Here is a 19,977-nt window from a genome sequence, read left to right as displayed (position 1 = left end):
AGGTCATAATATTTATAATTTGTAAATCGAGTTATTAAAATTAAATTTTGATTGTAAATATTCTAAAATTGTTTTAATAAAAATATCTGCTTCATTTAAAAATGTATTAATTAGAGTATTATTTGAACATTTTAATATAATATTTTTAGCAATAGCGCCATAAAATTTATTATCAATTTTTACATGTAGAGATGAACAGAGCTGTAGCATGATTTTGTGTATCTTTTTTAATAAAAAATATTCTGATCTGAATATTAACTGCATGAATTAGATTTCCTACATGTGAAACGAATCCCAAATATGCTTCTGCCATTTCATACTCAAAAAAATTTTTCAAAATTTTAGGACAGCTTTTAAAATCTTTATTTAAAAAGTATTTTTTTAAGGGTTTGTAAAATTTTAAAATATTGATGGCAGGTATTAATGACAACCAATTGATAGGTATATATCTCAACAACTCACACCATTCCAAGTCAGACCACTTCACCATTCTTTTAATTCATTAACTCTTTTAGTAGATGAACTAAATTCGTTAAAACATTTCATCACAATTATTTCGACATCCACGATAGTACAGTCATTGCCTTCTTGCAAGAATTATGTAGCAAATGGCCTATACAGCCAATTGGTATTAATTCATTATTGTGATCCCTCAATTAGGTAACTTTGGTTTTTGCCAAAATTTACAGAGGTATTATCAGCGCAGAAAGCTGACATGCAAATCATTGATAATCCTGAATCAGCTATATTTACCATTATGTGGCTAGCTACATCGTTGGATTTTTCACTATCCGAGTAAAAAATTTCAACAGTTTTATTGAAATGTTCTTATTCTTGTTGAAATAGCGAAGGATCGAGGGAAATGTTTTAATATTTCCCTTATTAGATGCATCTGTTAGAATTGAATATGGATGCCCATCTTTCAAGTCGTCTAGAATTGACCTCTAGGATTCAGGTACTAAATGTGATAGCCTTGCTCATTTTTGTTATGCCACAAGTAAGGTTTGCACTTATATTGGAGTCGTTAAATATCATGAGAAAAAGATTCGACCCACATTGGGATGATATAGCTCTGTGAATGTTGAACTACATGATAGATGTATACGATTTCCGCAAATGTAGTTGCATCTGTACTGACTTATATTAATGAAATGATAATTTATTATTGGATAAAAATAAAACAGGATAGAAAGAAATTTACAAACTAAACAAGTTTTACGAATAAATATATAAAATTTATTTTAAAAATATAAAAATAATCAATTAATGTCTCTCAAAATTATTATTTATATATTAAAAACGTTAAAATACTAAAAAAATATAATTGCGGGATAAATTAAAAAATTGCGGTAGATTTTTGCGCCAGATTTCTAATTGCGGTAGTTTTGCGGGAGAAAGATCTCTGTGTGTAAACTAAAAAATTGCGGGAGTATCCCGCTGATGGGGGGAGACATGGCAACCCTGCTCGTGATATCCTTTTAGTATATCTAGTTGAGTTTTTTGTTTGAGGGTAGGGACTCGTTTTTAAACCCAGTCCTTGTTAAAATTTTCTTACCCAATTGATTAAAAAATTTTAGGGATCGGAGACCGGGGTTTCCCAAAACACAGAGGATTAGAGGTGTGAGGGATGAAAATAAAAGAATTTAAGAGGGGGCCTATATTTATTGCATTTTTTTAATTTTTTGAAGTTCCAAGAGGTCAGAGTTTCTATTGGTGGAAAATGAGGAAACACATGACACATCTCAGAAAGTCTTTGCCGCCGAGCCATGATGTTTAAGACATGCCATCTAGATGCTTACCATCTTCATTTAAAAGGCCTAACGGCTTCAAACTATTGGGGAAACCGGCCGTAATCAAAGATTTGCCAATCAACCTGTTTAGATTGTCATTTCGTAAAAAAACAACCTAGCCTATGATCAATGGTAATTTGAAACTCATCGTTTGTGAGTAACATTTCCTTTTTCTTACTCGGGATCGGGTCTAGCCAATCATGGTAATTAGGAATTTTTTTGCGTTTCTGAGTAATTGAAGGTTAGTTAAATCGAGACACAAACAAAGTTTTTTAAATGCACATTGAAATATGGGAACTAGGAAGCTCTTTAATTGAGTGAAAACGGGGTGATCGGACCCTTGGAGAACTAGAGTAAGCTAAGATTGTTTGGCCAAGCTAAAGATCGTTCAACAAGATAAACGAGGAAATAAAGTAGTTAAAAGATATCCACGAAGAAAGAAAACAAGCAATTGCCATTAAATTGAGGGAGGGGGTGAAAATCTAAGTCCTCCCTGCAAAGAGGCAAATGACCTATTAAAATCAGAAAACTTTAATACTAAATGTGATTCCATGAAATGTTTAAATTTAAATTCGAATTCTTTAACAAATTAAAAAGAGATTGAATCAAATTGTCAAAAAAATTTTGACAAAAGGTTGAAAAGACGATAGGAGAACCTAACAGACAGAGTTCCCCGTGTAGAATGATTTTAAAATCTGGGGGAGGGGTAAAATACTTATTGTTGAGGGAAGATATTTCACATTTTTTTCTATTTAAGGAAAGACCAATTTTCGAAACTTCAATTTCAACGTACTCGATGACCGATAAAACATTGGGTAAAGATCCGCCAAAAGAGCAATCGTCGAGGTGCCATAAATTAATGTCTAATTTGAAATCAGATATTAAATTCTTGATCAAATCATGTATCTATGGTGAAGAGTGGATCACCTTGCTGAATCCCTTCTTCAGAGGATACGGAAAATTCCCCGAATTTGAGTAAAGTAATGAGGGAAATCCATTGTAGGAATTAAGGAAGTTCAAATATTTGGGGAAATGTTGAAAAAAAGAAAATAAAAATGAGCTCCTATGAATGCTGTTAAAGGCATTTCTGAAATTTAACTTGCAGAAAACCTTATTAGCCTCAGTGTTTATAAAAACACTCGCTACATGTAAGGTCACTCCGCATTATCTCTAACTCCAAATTCTAACTGAAAGGGAAATATGAGGGAACTGGCCTTAAAACGGATCCTATTTACTATAACCTTACTATGCCTATGGGTCTAATATCACCAATGAAACAAGATGTGCGCCAAAAAGAAAAGGGAGTATACAAAAAGTAACTTCGGATATGAGGATATTATTCAAAGTTCGGTTAATGATTTTAGCAAAGGGTCAATAAAACCATTATGAAAGCATTGGATTAAATCAACAATAAAACCTGGTCTAAACCCGTCTAAACCGATGTTTTCGAGAAGTTGTTGAAAAATAGTAGCTTTGATAAGAGAAATAATATCATCAGAAGTAATTAGAGCAGCAGCTTAATATTTTCCAAGGCCCAATTTATCAGAGATTAATTTGCAGCTAAAAGAGTTAGGATTTAAAGACTATATTTTTTTCTTCTTATTTTATTAATAATTATATTCCCCTTTGAACCAACTATCAAATAGATAATAATGCAATAACTTTTACTAATTAAACTCTACTCAAGGGTTTGGTATAAAAGTTTCAGAATTAGGTTTCCAAAAGTCTAATTTACTTCAGGCGTATATTATGACATCATAGTTATCATGGGTTTATAATATGGTTTATTTTTTGTAGTTCACAAAAGGGATAAGAAATTAATAAGTTCAGGGTCATTAAATATTAGTGCAAAGCAGATATTTAATTCTATATTTTTCATTTGTTTTTAGCATGACTCCAACTTTCAAATTTTTTTCTTATTTTTCTATAACTTTTAAAATAAGGTCTACCAAATGGATTAATAGAATTAAGCACTAAACATAAAGTTTTCAAAATAATTGCTCTCAGTCACATTTTATTATAGAGCTGACCAAAATCGTTGTAACTAAATTTTTCCTTATCACTAGCGATTATTCTGATTGAAACACTCATGGGATATAACGAAGCCCAAAGCCTTGGCATAGATTTTAGAATTCGTTCCTCCAATTGTTATCTTTAATGGAGATTCTATAAAGACCTTACATATTTAAGAAATGCAAAGCCTAAATAACCACCTGAAGGTCGATAAGAGTTTTTCCGGGATCTAGGCAAAGGCCAGGAAAATAAGGATTTTGGGGCCAAATCCTTTCCCCATAAATATACCCCCCCCCCCGGATAAATCCTGGCTACGCTGCTGTTTATACTATATATTATATATAGTACAATTGATTTGTTATTTGACATCGTTCTTTTATAATATGCATAACATAATTTTTACATAAAATCAAATATTTGACGTATACATGTTAAATTGCAATAAGTATTAAAATCATATGATACACATAATTAAAATTATGATATAAAGTTTTATGTTTTTTTAATGAATATATTTGACTCTTCCGCATTATTAAAATTTTGATTTATGCCTTACTTTTCGGTAATCAACCATTTTTTAGATTATTTATGGAATCATGGTCAAATAAGGGCCCCAGATTTTGTGATTAAATTACCGTGCGGAAATTTTAAGTGCCACAAGATAGTTTTACTCGCCCATAGTGAACTCATCAAGGAATATGTAGATAGTAAAGAAACCGCCGAAGCGATGGATTTCATGGATAATAAAATGTATGGATATATAACCCCACTATCATTTTCCAACATCATCAAATTCATGTACACAGACACGTTAAACTTGGGGCCAGACCTCGATATATTGTTGATGATATGTCATGACCTAAAAATGACTTACATGGAAAAAAGGATGGCAGAACATTTTAAATTCGTAACCTCGAACAATTCTCATCTTAAATTCCCCATGTGTAAAATATATATTGATTTAATTTTAAACAGACAAAACATTAAGGATCACAAATCGTTACTCTCAGATCATAATAATATAGTGTTAGTTGATGATAAAAATAATATGCCAGATAATAATTTGGAGGCATTTATTTCTAAATATCTAAAAAATATGGCGATAAAGATCGGTAATAAAAAGGAGCCATTGAGCGAAAGCCATGTGAAAACAACGAATATAATATCCGATTTTCAATCAAATTTATCGAGAGATGAATCCACATTTTTGAGTAGTATAAAAAATCTTTACAATTATTCGTACGAGAATTTATATCCTTGCATCTGTAATTTTGGAACAGGCAACGTTAAAGCACCTTGGAAGTTATTCGAAAAGCAATTTAATAATTCGAGTTCAAACTTACTCCACTTATATTATGGTTTTGATATAATGAATCGCATGCTACATAAATTTAACTCGGAGACGATCAACGGATTTAATTTTTGTGAAGCATGTGCCTATTTGTCAAGCGATAATTTAATAGTTGATACAGAATACTCTGTATTTGAAAAAGCTATAAAATACTTAGATACGAATAATTATTTCAAAGACACAACTTCGCTGATACCCTTGATAATTCTTTCATGTGTTAGATACATTTACATGAGTTCTCAAGAATTATCAGCGTGTTATAATATGGTCAAAAATTTTCCTTTACACTGGAAATTACCTATTTTGTTGGTAATTTTTAAGAATTCTATTGATAAAAACATCACTTGGCCACCAAATAGATTTTTAAATCACGAGGTATGCTAGTTTTTTAAAGTTAAAACAATGGTGGTGTATATATTATGTAAAGTCTGCAAATTGAAATAATATTAATGATTATTAGTCCATAAATCGTTCCATCATTCTTAGCAGTATATACATTATATAAAACAATATTTCTTATTTTAATAAAATATTTGTAAATGATAACCCCCTTTTTTTAAAAATATGAATTATTTTTACAATTTTCACGATAAATTAATCAATTATATGGTGGCTAACAGATTTTAAGGAGCTTAAAAAAAATTACCTTACTATAAAAGTGTCATAAATCGATTAGTCAGATAATCATTTCATAATTAGTTTTAATGTTGGCTTAAACTAAGGTTATAATTTCATCATTATTATTTTTTTTAGTTCATTTCAAGCATTTTAAACATACTAGAGGTAAGTGAGTCGGGTTGGAAAACTTGCATATAATTGTTATACGGGCCGGGCTAAATTTTCACAAAACTACTATTAGGGCAGTTAATAAAAAAAACTGTATTTACTCTTTTTTTGAAAAATAATTCCTTTAGGATTAAAAAATTTTTCATTCTCATTTATCCCCAGGAATAAAATTTGGAAAAAATAAGAATTCCAGCTAAGCTGGTGTTTATACGATTTACCAGATAAATGGTAACAATAAGAAATGCTTGTCCCTTATACAAGGATTTTATTTGGCGGAATAGTGTGTCGCATCTTTTGGATAATGCTAACCCGGGAAAGTTTTTAACTGAGCTCGGGTTGGGTTCGGTTCAAGGGAATATTATTGAACCCGAGGTTAGTTCCGGGTTCATCTAGGGTTTAGAATTATATAATAAATTCTATATTTAAATACTAATTAAAAAAACTAGACAAAAATAAAAAAATTTTTTATTTATAGGCAAAATATATTTAAAAAATTCAAAGTAAAGTCATGTATCAATTTTAAATATTTTATTTAGATGTATTAGCATAAATCTTCCAAGAGATGTTCGCTCATTCTCGATCTTTGCAGTTAAAAGAATGAATGAAAAAGATCTTTCAACGCTAATATTAAATATATTTAAATGAAAATATGAGAAATTAATTTGGGTTGCAAGAATAGGAAATAAGATTTTGGATAAAATATATTAATCAGAATGTTGCAGCTTAGCAGACTCCCAAAAATGCAAAATATTTTCCTTATTATCCAATCTTTTAAAATCGCTAAATTTAATAATTATCGTTCCAATCTATAAACTAACAAGATGCCTTTTCGCGCAAATCTATTCATCATCATTAATTAATATTTGTAATATTTAAGGATTTATACCGTTTATATTTAAATAAATTGAAAATATTAAAATATCTCAATAAATTTATTAACATTTGTTTTGTATTTACATAACAAATATATAAATATAAGATTTTAAACAATATTCATTGGGTTCGGTTCAGGGTTTGGGAAATTTTATAAACGGGGTTCAGATTAGGTTCGGGTTCAAAATTTTCTTCAAAAACCCAGATTTTCTTTTCCGGGTTCGGTTTTGGTTCAAATCTTAACATATTTTTTGTTCAAATAAAGATTAATTTAGAATAGGGTACAATTAAGATAGTTATTTGATAATTAAAACCTTAATTATTTTTCATTATTGATAAATTGCAACTTTTAAAAAAGTTACTTTTGAGGGCATAAATCATATATTGTGTTAAAAATTTTATATGTGATCCGATATTAAAAAAAATTATAGCTACAAATGCCTAATATAGTTTTACATATTTGATTTAAAATTAACCATTAGTGTTAGTATCCTATAAGAAAACCTTACGGGTCATAAGATCCATGGTCTCCCCTTGCAATGTTTTGCGTGTTGTTGATGAGATGAGAATTAAAAAATAATTAAATACGATGTTGAAACAGAATTTATAAAAATAAAATAAAATGTGAAAGAGTTTTTAATCATAAAATTTTTCTTTTTTTGCAATATTTGCAATTTAGTTTGGGATTTGTATTGTATTCATAACCTATGTCTTTCAGAAAAGTGGTATTTTCATTTTTAAAATACGTGAATTAAACAAATAAACCATGCGGTTGTTAATTGTTCATTTAGGTCTATTAATAAAATAAATTTAGTGTATGTAAAATCCAAATGGAAATAAAATGAATCATAAATTTCATTTATCAAATAGAAATACATAGCATGTCATAAAAAAAACCTGTCATGAATTGGGATGAAAACCCATAAATAATTGATATTAAATAGATCAAAAAATATCCATCTCAAGGCCACAACATAAAATGTATTTTTAATTTATCTATTATAATAAATAATGTAATTAAAATTTAGAGACAATTTATATTAATAAATAACATGATCATGATGGTCTTTCCTTGTTATATTAACTTTCATCATAATGTAAAATGACTCAAATCTTAAGGCCTTTGTGGCAATTGAAAACCTGATGGTTTCTTTTAAATTTGATGGCATATACAGATAGGGCTACTAGGACCCTGACACGTGCAACTAATTTTCTCATAACTCCCTTATCCTGTATTCATCGAAAATAATATAATCCATATGACAAGTCAGATAGTATTGGAAAAGTAAAATAACGGCACTACTTTTTAAACTAGTAAAGTATTGGTATTACTTTTTTAAAAAAAGTAAGGTTATAATTTTTTATAGAAGCGAAATATACTTTGTATTTTTTAAATAACTCTGCCAATTCTATATATACATGTATATATTGTTTTTAAAAATAAAAATAATATACAATTTTGAACTTTAATTTCATAAAAGTAAACTTTTATATAAAAGTTTGTCCAAATTTTGTCCACTTTTAATCTATATCAAATAATTAAATGAAATGAATCATAACCAATAAATTTTTGAAACTTAAAAAATCAGAAGCTTATTCCAAATCTAGTAGGAACCATTATAACGCCGCGATAAATAAATATATGAATATTATATTCGTTCTAAATTATAAACAGGATGAAAGAACTCCATGATAAATCAACAAAATAAACACTGTTTTTGGGATGATAATTAAAAATTTTTTTAAATATACTGTACACAGAGACTGAATATGGGCCCCTTCAAGTACAAATAAATGCAGAATTTTGGGAATTAAGTAATATTAGGATCCAGTCCTTTTAGTAAAAGATTTAAATAATTTATAATTACCAAATTATCTTAAACAATTTTTTTAAAGCATTGATGCTGTGTGGGGTTTAAGAATTTTAAGGATTTAAGAATCCACGAATTAAGGTGGTTAATAAAAAATTTTGGCAAAATATTGAGCCCTATTACTTATAAGTTTTCGAAGTTTAAATAAGAGACACCTTAATCATCTATGTAACATTTTTATTGATAACAATAATAATTAACAAACAATTCATGTTGTAAGCGAGTAACTAATGAAAGTCTCTCCACTAGATTTTCTTCAAAACAATATCCCAATTTCTAAATTCCTCTTGGAATCTCAGAAACCACCTTCTAAATGTGACTATTTTTTCCATGCCTGGATAACTAGTATTTTGGAATTTGCATAATTAGACATTTTTTATCTTTTCAGATTTACATATATATTCTCTCTTTACTTCGCATAACTGTAATTCAGCTTTACCAAATGCAAGTCTGTCATGAATAAGATGGCACGTTTCCATGGATGGCGAGCTGGCATTGAAGATATTGAAAATTATGTTATTTAATTTTGATAATGCATGTGAAATGGGCCAAATGAAATAGAATTTTCTTAAAATATTTTTAAGAATTAATTTTGGTAATTAATTAATAGTTATAATAAATGATCTTTTGGAAAAGATCAAATCCCAATGGATTTTGAATAAAAGGGTAATCGAGAATCTAGATATTTTAAAAGTGCTCACTTACATACAAAAGTTAGCCCGAGGTTATAAATTTATTTTCAAGACCTAAAGGAAATCTCTTATTATTTTTTTTTAGTTTGAATGTATTCTCAGAAATTTTTTTTTTGAGTTAAAGCATTATTTTTGGGGTATTTTCAATTATTCACATCTTTGTTTAAAGATCAAAACCTATTATATTTAATTCAATTATTTCAGCTTAATTTCAGTAATATATATAACACACGTGAAGCAGGTATATGAAAGCCACATCCAGTGACTTGGCAAGGGATCAAGCATTAGAGAATGAGAATTTAAAAAAATTAATCAATGTTTAATTGGAACTAAAAATTGGGAAAACATAAGATGTATACCTGTGGGTGGAAAAGAAAATGACTATAATAGTAGATAACTTAGTACGACCGAATGATTTTTACTGACTAGAGATATTCACCTATATTAACATCAGGGCCTGAGTCTAATGATTCAATGAGCTAATTTTATTTGCTAGACCTATACCTGTAAGCAGGGGTTCGAAGAAGAAAACCCGGGTTTTTGTGAAAAAATCTGAACCCGAACCGAACCTGAACCCCGTTTATAATACTTTAAAAACACCGAACCGAACTCGGGAATTTTATTTTAACCCGGCGGGTACAGTGTATTGTTTAAATTAATATAATTATAATATTTTCAAATTTCCAAGTGAAGTGTTAATAAATTTTAAACAACTTAATACATTTACTCAATTTTAAACAATTAAATTCATTTACGCCATTTATTTTTAATTTTTAACTTATTCTCAAAGATTAATTAATTAGAGAAAAATAAAAGTGAACAAGTCAAAGTAAAAATTATTAAATTGGATATTGTTAATTTAAAGAAATACGTCTAAATAAATTTTTTAAAATCTATACATGACTATGCTTTGTATTTTTAACTATATTTTGTCTATAAATAAAATAAAAAATTTATTTTTTATACCAAATTTATGTCTAGTTTTTTTAATTATGATTTAAATATAGAATTTTTTTTTTATCAATTCAAAAATTCTTTAACCCGAGCTTAACCATCAAACTAGGGTTCAAAGATATTTCCCTGAACCGAACCACCTATTTATTTTAACCGAACCCGAACCGAACCCGGGCAAAAATTTTGCAGGGTTCACGTCCCTGCCTGCAAGTATATACCTAAAATATCTAATGTTTTTAAGAATATAATTACAGTATATATCACTTTACAAAAGTAATAAATAAAAACACTTTTGGAACATCTATAATAAAATAATACCATCATAATACACAATATAATGATGATTTGTTAAAATTACTAGGATTTTATGTGCTCTGAATATTTAATATCATTAAAAGCATACTCTACACGAAAAATTAAACACCGAAATATAACGAAATACAAAAATATTAACATCTCATAAATATAAATTAACGTTGTATAAACTAATTAGCGATTAAATATTTGAATATTTATATTTTTTAAGTTAAAAAATATTTTAATATATGTTTATCATTTATTTTTGATGTATCTTACTCCCACTTTTATTCCATTTATAGGATAATTTATGCCATTTTTTTTAAATTTTGTGTTGTCAGGAGTTAAATCAGAATCAATGTCTCCAGGTGCCAAAAAAAATTGTATGTCGGACCCTAGTATTAAAGTTAGACCAATTCTGATTTCCATCATGGCAAAACGTAAGCCCACACACTGTCTCTGACCATAACCAAATGGCATAAAATTATACTGATGTTCCATAGCACTACAAAGGTTTGTTGAAATAAAAATTAAAAATAAATTTTACGAATTTTATTATATAATATATTTATCTCTAAAATACAATATATGGTGTAGGTAATTAATGTGAATGTCACTTCTAATAGAGTTTGTAGATTATTGTCATATTCATAATTATTTTTAAGTGATGATAAATATCACGCAAGCGATATACAAATAAAAAGCGCTACTTAAAATTTTGAGTATCACGTGATGAAATTTTAAAATTACTCAATTTTTAAAGAATTGTAATGGGGATAGAAGTACATGAATGGAAGGGGAGGGGGTGAGCTATTTGCCTACATATAATTTTAAGGGGGATTTATTGCCACTCATGTAGACGCTGGGGTAGGAAGCTAAATTGATACGTCTGAACTTTCATGTGTTTATTACCCGGGTTCGAATCTCGTTCAGACAATTTTTTTTTCTTTCCTATTCCATTTATTTTTCTTTCCTATTCCATTTATTTTTTATGAAAGCTAATAAGGGTAGGGATATAGCAGGAAGGTTTAATGTGGTGTTAATTATCTCATCCAAAAATGTAAAAAATATATACCATAACTCATAATATGATAACATGAAAAGATTTATTTATGCATAAAATTCACAAAAGATTTACTAATGGCAATGCCCTAAATATATAAAAGAACTAAGTTTTAAGAAATGCATAACCATCGTATATTTTGAGAAATATCAAGCATGTCCCGAATCTTCCATTAAATTTTCAAAGGTATTGTTAAATTCTCCATTTAAAATATTCAACCTTAAGTCGCTATTACACTATAGAAATCTGTACTGTTTGGCATTTTCCATGAGATTATCATTGCAATTTTTCTCGCAAAAATTCACATACTATAAAATTTTAATGATAAAAATGATTAAATTTTCACGATTCATAAAACTCTTAAGAATCACAATAAAACATTTAAAAATTAGAAAAAAATCATTTAGGCCAATATTTTAATTTTACATTAAAAATTGCTTATTTTTTTTTCGCGTTAAATTAAGAAATTTAATTTTTTATATTTAGGATATAGCCTATAAAAGATTTTTTATAAAAAGATTTGGTATTTTAAGGCAATAATAGATTTAAAACTGTATGAACATTCTCAAAAATAATCTTCATTTTAAAAACTCTTCATTGATCAAAAATTTTCCCGAAGATTTTTTATTTTGAAGAGCATTTCAAACTTTGTTTAAAAATATAAAAATTAATTTTTTAAATAAATAAAGAGTAATTAAAGCATTAAATAAAGTTTCAAAAAAATATGAATTTAAGATTACAGCTATTTAATAGTGCCATCAAACACATAGAGTGGAGAAGGCAAATAGGATTTTGATTAACTTCAAGTTTTAAAAATCCATACTATAAATAATTTCACTATTTGGGGGTTGGCTAATATTCGGAATAAGCTTGGAGAGTTTAAGTCAGCTGAACTAAATACCGCCAGATTATATTAGAAGAGTTAATTTGTGGTAGGAGGGAAATGAGGGAGATTTCTCTTTAACTTAGACGGAGATGATATTGAATAGAAATGAATGGAGAAGAAGATTATAGGTGTTTCATTTATGCCCATCCTATAAAAAGTATACTCAAATATTTAGTAATACATTTCATTGTTTAAAATTTATATTCTAGAACTCGCCATAGATTAATTCTCCAATAAAGACTACTTAACCCAGTTGGTTCTCTGATTCTAATAATATCTTCTTCTTCAGTATACATAAGACATTAATAAAAAATTTGGTGACTTTATCAAACTTACTATTGAAAAGGTGATTTAAAACTCCTTGAGGTGCCAAAGATGGTGTTTTATTTCATTCAAAATCACTTTTAAAAACAAGACTAATATGACATATCTAAGAAAGTTATTCATAAGGAAATATGGTAAGGCATTAAGTCTTCAGAATTGATCATGATAGAAGATGCTAAATGAAGATATGGGTCGGAGTTCTAAAACACCTCTTAACTTCTTTGGAATATGTTATTATAATTCTGTGAATATCGATGAGAGAAAAGAGTAGCGACTGGATAACGTAGTTTGGAAATGTGGCAGCCAATGTTTATACATATTTAAAAATTATATCGTTCATTCTAATATAAGTTTTAGGACCATATATTGTGTTGGTTGATTCACAGCTATGGCCTATGCATTGTAGATATTGTAGCTCTAAATTTTATAAGATATTTAGTTTGTTTGGGTTGACGGAGTTATCCTGTGTAAGAGGTTATATAATTATCATTTTAAAAATTGAAAAAATCATAAAACTTATGATTTGAAAATTGAAAATAATTACGATAGATAATCACAGACGTATAATAATATAGACAAAGAAAATAATTCCATATTATTCCCTTTTGCTGATTAATGTATAGAAAACACTTACCATAATATGTCTACAATGAACGAATGAAGGAGTCAAATCAATTTTCAATTAAGGTCAAGTCAATCTTTTGGAAACGCATTTTATATTAGACAAGGAATCCCCCCCCCACTCCATTATTATATTATGATACAGAATCAGGTTTTGGGGAATTTTATAAAATATAAAATACGCCTCGCCCAAAAAATTGACCCCGAAGATTTTAGCACTGACCAGGGCTCGAATTCGGTTCTTGGATCAACACAATCCTGCTTACTTAAATAACAATTTTATTTTATAACGAAGTATTAGTAGTGAATTGTTATCCATTCGTTCAACGATAAAGTTGTCTTGTAATAGAGAAAATAGTTTATAGTTTTTAATTACGAGGGCCAATTTAATTTTAATAGCTGGTGAATTATTTCCGTTAATATATATATTCAATTGGAAATAAAATATTATCAAAATATAAATTGTGAACAATACTTCAAATGTGATACCTTTTATCTTTGGCTTGTTTGCAGAATTGATTAATAAGTGACTTACAAAATGAAATTAATTTAAGCCAATTTTTTAAATATTATAATAGTTATCGTGGGAGTGAGATTTCCCAAATGCATTTTTTAAAGCATCCCCAATAATTTCCTAACGCTCTTCGATTTTTGATTTGTCATTTATATATATCCATATAATACTCATCTATGAACGACTTGTCATCTGAAAATCTTTGTAATTTGGATTTATCACAAAATTCGACAAATCTGTGGCCATTTTCCTTAATATGACTATATTAATTTCACGAAGTTATAGAAAGAGTTCCATCTTGTTATAACCAGTTTAATCAGATAACAAATTTTTTTCATAAAAATGGCTGCATAGTTTGGAGAATTCCCTTCCACAATTGAAGTTAAAATATTTGAGTTGGGACACAATTTACTCTTACAAAGTGTAAACTTTGAACCCTTAGTTTCCTTCATTGGCTTAAAAATGTTTTATATTAGCCAAGGCAGGCCTTACTCATCTTCTTCTGAAGAAAATGTACAATTGACGTAATATTCTATATAAAATAAAATAAAATATAATATTAATAAGAATATAAATTTACATACATTGATTGATTCAATATAAATTAGATTAATAACCTTGACTAAAAATTTAACAACAAAAATTTTAAATGAAAATAGGAATTTGGTAGTTGATTTGAATTAAAAACTCGGCTATAAGTAATTTTATAATACAATAAAATATGTTTTTTTCATATTTTTAAATAAAAATTTCAAGTAGCGAGTAACGTTTTTACGATATCATTACTCAAAAAAAACGCGTTACCATTACGTTACCTCTAGAGTAACGAATGACGTTCCTTTTCTTGACACCGTTAGTAACGACGTTATATTTTAACGTTACTTCTTTGACATTAATTTACAGCACTAATAATAAGTAAATTTTTCAAATTTATATTGATTAATTTTCTTTAAAAAATGTATAAAATTTAATTTTATTTAAAAAAAAATTTGATATAACTGATGAAATTGTTATTGCATCTTGTTTAGAAGGAATTGTTTTTAATTTATTTGCAAATCAAAAAAAAATTGGAGAAATTAATAAAAAAAACGCCATATTAATAAGCATGTACAAAGGAAAAAGTATCATAACTTCAAAATGTCATCATTTGTTAAAAATTTAATTCATCAGTCCCCGTACAAATGATTTTATTTTAAGCTTTATAGAATGGAAAGTATTTATATCTTATTTTCATGACTTACGTATCATCTATGTCAAATCTTTTCGGATCAAATTCATTAGGTGATGCCCAAATATTTTCATCTCGGTGCAAGGCATAGACAGGTACGACAATGACAGTGCCTTTTTTAATTAATGTGTCTCCCAAATAATAGTCCTCCTCTGCCATTCTATCAAAAAATGTGATTGGGGGGTGTAATCTCATAACCTCTTTAATAACTTGATCCATATATTTTAAATTTGTGACATCCTCGTAGTCTATTATGTCAGAAATAGAGGTTGAATCTATATAAAAATATGAGATATACTTGTTTTTAGAGTTTTATTTACAAAATATAAAACAAATAAATCAGAAAATATGCAATTTGATTTTTCTACAAGTTTATTAATTGACATAATACAAACAATGAAAATCTCAAAGCCAAAACCCAACCTAAAGCTAAATCTATGGTATTAATTATAATTCAAAAGTTTTATTAGCAATTTTTTTTATTAGTTAAATAAAAAATCATAATTTCCTATGATAAATAAATATTTCGAATATATTACCTGAATTTAGAAGTTTACGTTTTTGACTAATTTTTTGCTTAATTTCCTGCCTCAGTGTCTCTTGAACTTCAGGTTTCCAGGCTAAAGTGCGAGCTACCCAACCTAAAGCATTTGCAGTTGACTCATAGCCGGCTATGAAAAAAAATAACGCGTTAGCAATATACTGTTCTTTAGACAATCCAGAGGTTGATGCAGTTTCTTTATCAATTCCTTCCTTAATTTCCGTGCCACCATCTTCCTGTGAGGTTATGCCATCAGAAATTTTATTAGTGTTTAAATCTTTGGACCCATTATTATCATAGATACAACTATTTGCTTTTTGCGACTCATTTGAATTAGAGTGACTTAAATTATATGCTTTGTTGGAGTCGACGAGTAATTGCAGAAAATCGTTTCTACAATCATATATGATTAAAAATTGTAAAAAATGATTATAATTATTTTTCAGATTAATTTTTTTTAGTAAATTGTTTTCTGGGAATGAGATCGGTAATGGGATAAATGTATATATAATATTTTATAAACTATATAATAATATTTATAATCAGTCTTTTGCTATTTAATGGTATAAATCAAATAATAAAAAAAATATAAATAATATATTTCGCTATTGGATCTTTACAAATGTACTATAATTAATTTCCATTCTTTTTAAAAATAATTTTACCTAACTATATTAAACTTTTGCCGCTTTTGAATGGTATCTTCAACGATACCTGAAAAAAAATTGGCTGTCGAATCTTCAATAATTGATAGCTTAAAGTAATTCACCAAAGGAATTATCACGGGAAAAATTTCTATTAAGGCAAATATCGGCCTCGTCACGTTGAATTCAAACACCTTTCTCGCATTTCTGAATATTGCAAAAAAAAATTTATTTCTAATAAAAATGACAAATATATGATCGATCGTTATTGTTAGATGAAATATATTATAGTATGTATCTTTTAGATAAACGATATCAAAATAATTTATCAGTTTTTAATTATAAATTTTCTACGCAACTTTTCGGTAGACATAAGTCAGATTTTATTTTTAAGATACTACTGATAGTATATTAAGCTATTTATTTAAAAAATATAATATAGATACCTTACCACTATATCTGACCAACCTTTTAACAAGGTTATCCTTAAAAAAAGAGGAATTAGTAATTGTAGGTTGGGTGATAAAAATCAATTTAATTACCTCGATTTCTTTAAAAAAAATTAGTGATTAAAATTAATATATTCTCTAAACTATCTTCCATATAATTAGTAATGGGAAAAATTTATACGCATTTTTTTAATTAGAATTCTATGTTTTTTTTAAATTAAAATTTGATGTTTTTTTTATTAAATTGAAATGTTTTTAATTTAAACGCTATGTTTTTTATATTTTCGCTAAGTTTTTTAAAATTTTTGCTTAAGGTCCAGTGTAATTATTTAAAATTAGTATTACTCAACCTTTTAAATGAAAATATCAAAAACTGCTTCAACTATGAGTCAAGATTTACTTGACAAGGCTTCCAAAGTTTATTTATAGATGGCAAAAAGTTTTTCCAGAATGAAATGAATACTTATCTTTAAATAATAAATGTTTTAAGAGATATAGGCATAACACACCATTTGTAGGGTTGGGTGATAAAAATCAATTTAATTACCTCGAGTTCTTTAAAAAAAATTAGTGATTTAAATTAATATATTTTTTAAACTATCTTATTTATTAAAATTGATCAAAATACCTAAATAATGAAGGAAAAAGATTTAGATTAGTTCAAAATTTGAATTTTTTAATTCAAAAATACTAAACTATACTTAATTTATTTTAATATTCATTATATTTCAATTTTTGACCCTAATAATTTAATTATTATTTCTAATCTCAATGTAGTGAGAAATCATTTAATATTCTAAATTTAAAATATATAACCTAAACATTTTTCTTTTAAATTTTTTATTATAATTGCTATTCTATACAATAAAAATATAATTAGTTTTTGTTAAAATAAAAAATAATATTTCAATAACAGAAAAAGATTAAAACAACAAGCTTGAATTAATTGGTCACCGTTCAATTATTTACTTTATTATTAATTGATCTGAAAGCATAATTTTCTCCCAAAGGTTATGTCAATGGGTCAGTTTAATGAAATTGCAACATAAAATTAAAGTTAGTTAAAATATATAAAATAGACTAGATAATTATAAAATAAAAATATTAGCACTTATCAATTTTAAACATAGCAAATAATTATTTTTATTTGAGTTAAAAAAAAACATTGCAAAAATTTTATATAGCTTTCATATCAAATCATACCCATTGGTAATTATTATGGATTATAATTGAAATTACATTTGTAATTCCCCTTCTTAAATTTAATTACTTTTTATATGAAAAACCTTAATAATTACAATCGTTCATTCACATTTTAATTTTTGGAGATTGCCGATAATTGCTCTCCTAATACAATATGGCATTCACTTAAATATATATATCTTCCGATTATAATATTAAAATTTTATCCGTCCAATCCGATCGGAGATTTATTTTTTCATTCTAAGTTCGTTAGAGCCTACTTATTTTAGAAATATACCCAGTTCCGATCCTTCAACTAAATCGGAAAAAATTATAAGAGAGTAGTTCAAACTCACCCCTCTTCAATTTACAATTCGAAATTAGCTGTTCTTGAATAGCGATTTTTAGATTTAAAAAATAGGAATAAGTACATCATCGCATATTTGAGATATCCTCCATCACCTTATGTCAAGATCTATAATTTAAATTTTAAAAACAAATCCAAAAAATAGTGTCAACACTTCTTTTCTGAAGAGGATTCAGAATTAAAAACAAAAATTAAGTCGATTCAGAAAAAATGTCTTCCGAGATCCGAGGGAAGACTTGAATTGATCCATGCACAGGGTTCCAAAACTTATGTGCAAAATTTAAGTCAAAATAAGATAAAATAAAATGTTTAATATTAAACAAAAAACTAATTATTATATAAAAAAAATGCAAATTTAAAAAAAAAATCCTTGAATAAACATTAAGACAAAGAAAATTAAAAAAATAATTATCAAGGAAAATGATTTATCATAAAAAAAAGAATATGAATGAACATCATTTTTTTTTGAAAAATTGATTTATTTATTTAAAGTATTGGAAAAAGAAATATTCCCACTTATATTGGCATTATTTAAAAATGATTTAAAATAAAGTTTATTTTCGTTCGATGTTTTTTTATGTGTTATCTGCAACTCAAGAGATCAATTTTTTAGATCAAATCCGAGCCACAGTAAGAAAAGCGTTCTCCATAACCAAAATATTAAACGAAATATATATATTTTTTTATACTTGTTTACCCTAAAATTTATTTATTTTTCGGTATATTTTGTTATAAGAAATAGTTTAAAATGTATATTAAAAAAATAAATTTAATCAAATCACTTATTTATTGATATCACTGAGACTTAAAATATTAAACTTTATCAGGACCTGATCCAACCCATGGGTCGTTGAGTCGAAGTTTAAATTTTTAAAAAAAACCTGACAAAGTCGTGATTGATTTCTTTGTGCGAATCCAACTCTAATCCAAAAGCGGTTGAAGCGATTGTGTCCATCGTGTAACATCCAAAAATGTCTTTAGTATTGACAACTGCTATGCTACCCTCTTTATAATCGTCGCCCTCGTCACTACGCTTAGCAATGGTACTTGGATCGTTACTCAAGGAGTCCTTTAAATATCCGACCATTTTAGAAGCGCATTTAATAACGAGAGGAAACATATCGGTTTTCATTTTGTGAGAAGTAAAAGTAGGTAATATGAGCTTCCGGGTCACACGCCATTGTTCGTCTCTAGTCACAAAAACTGACTTGCCAAAATATTTATTAAAAAGTGGGAACATTCTTCGATTATGGAAATTAGAGAAACTTTTAACCAGAATTTCCTTGAGGTAAATAGGGTCGCTTACCATATAAATCAAGTCGTGTCCTCGAGTTGCAGCGTAAAATTGCCCATATTTACGATTCCATTCTATGTAGCATTTTTGAAAGCCATTTATATATATCCATAACATGGTACCAAAGAATGGTATAGGAATAGGATGCTTACAACCGCATTGCCATAATTTTACCACGGGAATTAAGCCGTAAGTAATAAGCCATACCACTATAAAGGTGAAAAGGATTTGAAACAT

At 27.4% G+C, this 19,977-nt stretch overlaps 1 protein-coding gene across 1 annotated transcript; it reads right to left on the bottom strand.

Moving 5' to 3' along the window:
- Positions 1–10,882: 10,882 nt before the first annotated feature.
- Positions 10,883–19,977, bottom strand: LOC135928782 (cytochrome P450 3A24-like). The gene is made up of 6 exons (XM_065465246.1): positions 19,494–19,977; positions 19,328–19,436; positions 16,470–16,655; positions 15,803–16,197; positions 15,277–15,538; positions 10,883–11,132 (listed from the first exon to the last, which is right to left on the bottom strand). Exons 1-6 carry the CDS (start codon positions 19,975–19,977, stop codon positions 10,883–10,885), a joined length of 1,686 nt encoding a protein of 561 aa, XP_065321318.1.

This window comes from Gordionus sp. m RMFG-2023, chromosome 4 (genome assembly GCF_954871325.1).
Source record: "Gordionus sp. m RMFG-2023 chromosome 4, tfGorSpeb1-WG-v2, whole genome shotgun sequence".
Lineage (NCBI taxonomy): Eukaryota > Metazoa > Nematomorpha > Gordioida > Chordodea > Parachordodidae > Gordionus > Gordionus sp. m RMFG-2023.
The sequence above is the reverse complement of the archived record's forward strand: the minus strand, read 5'-3'. Positions and strand labels throughout refer to the sequence as shown.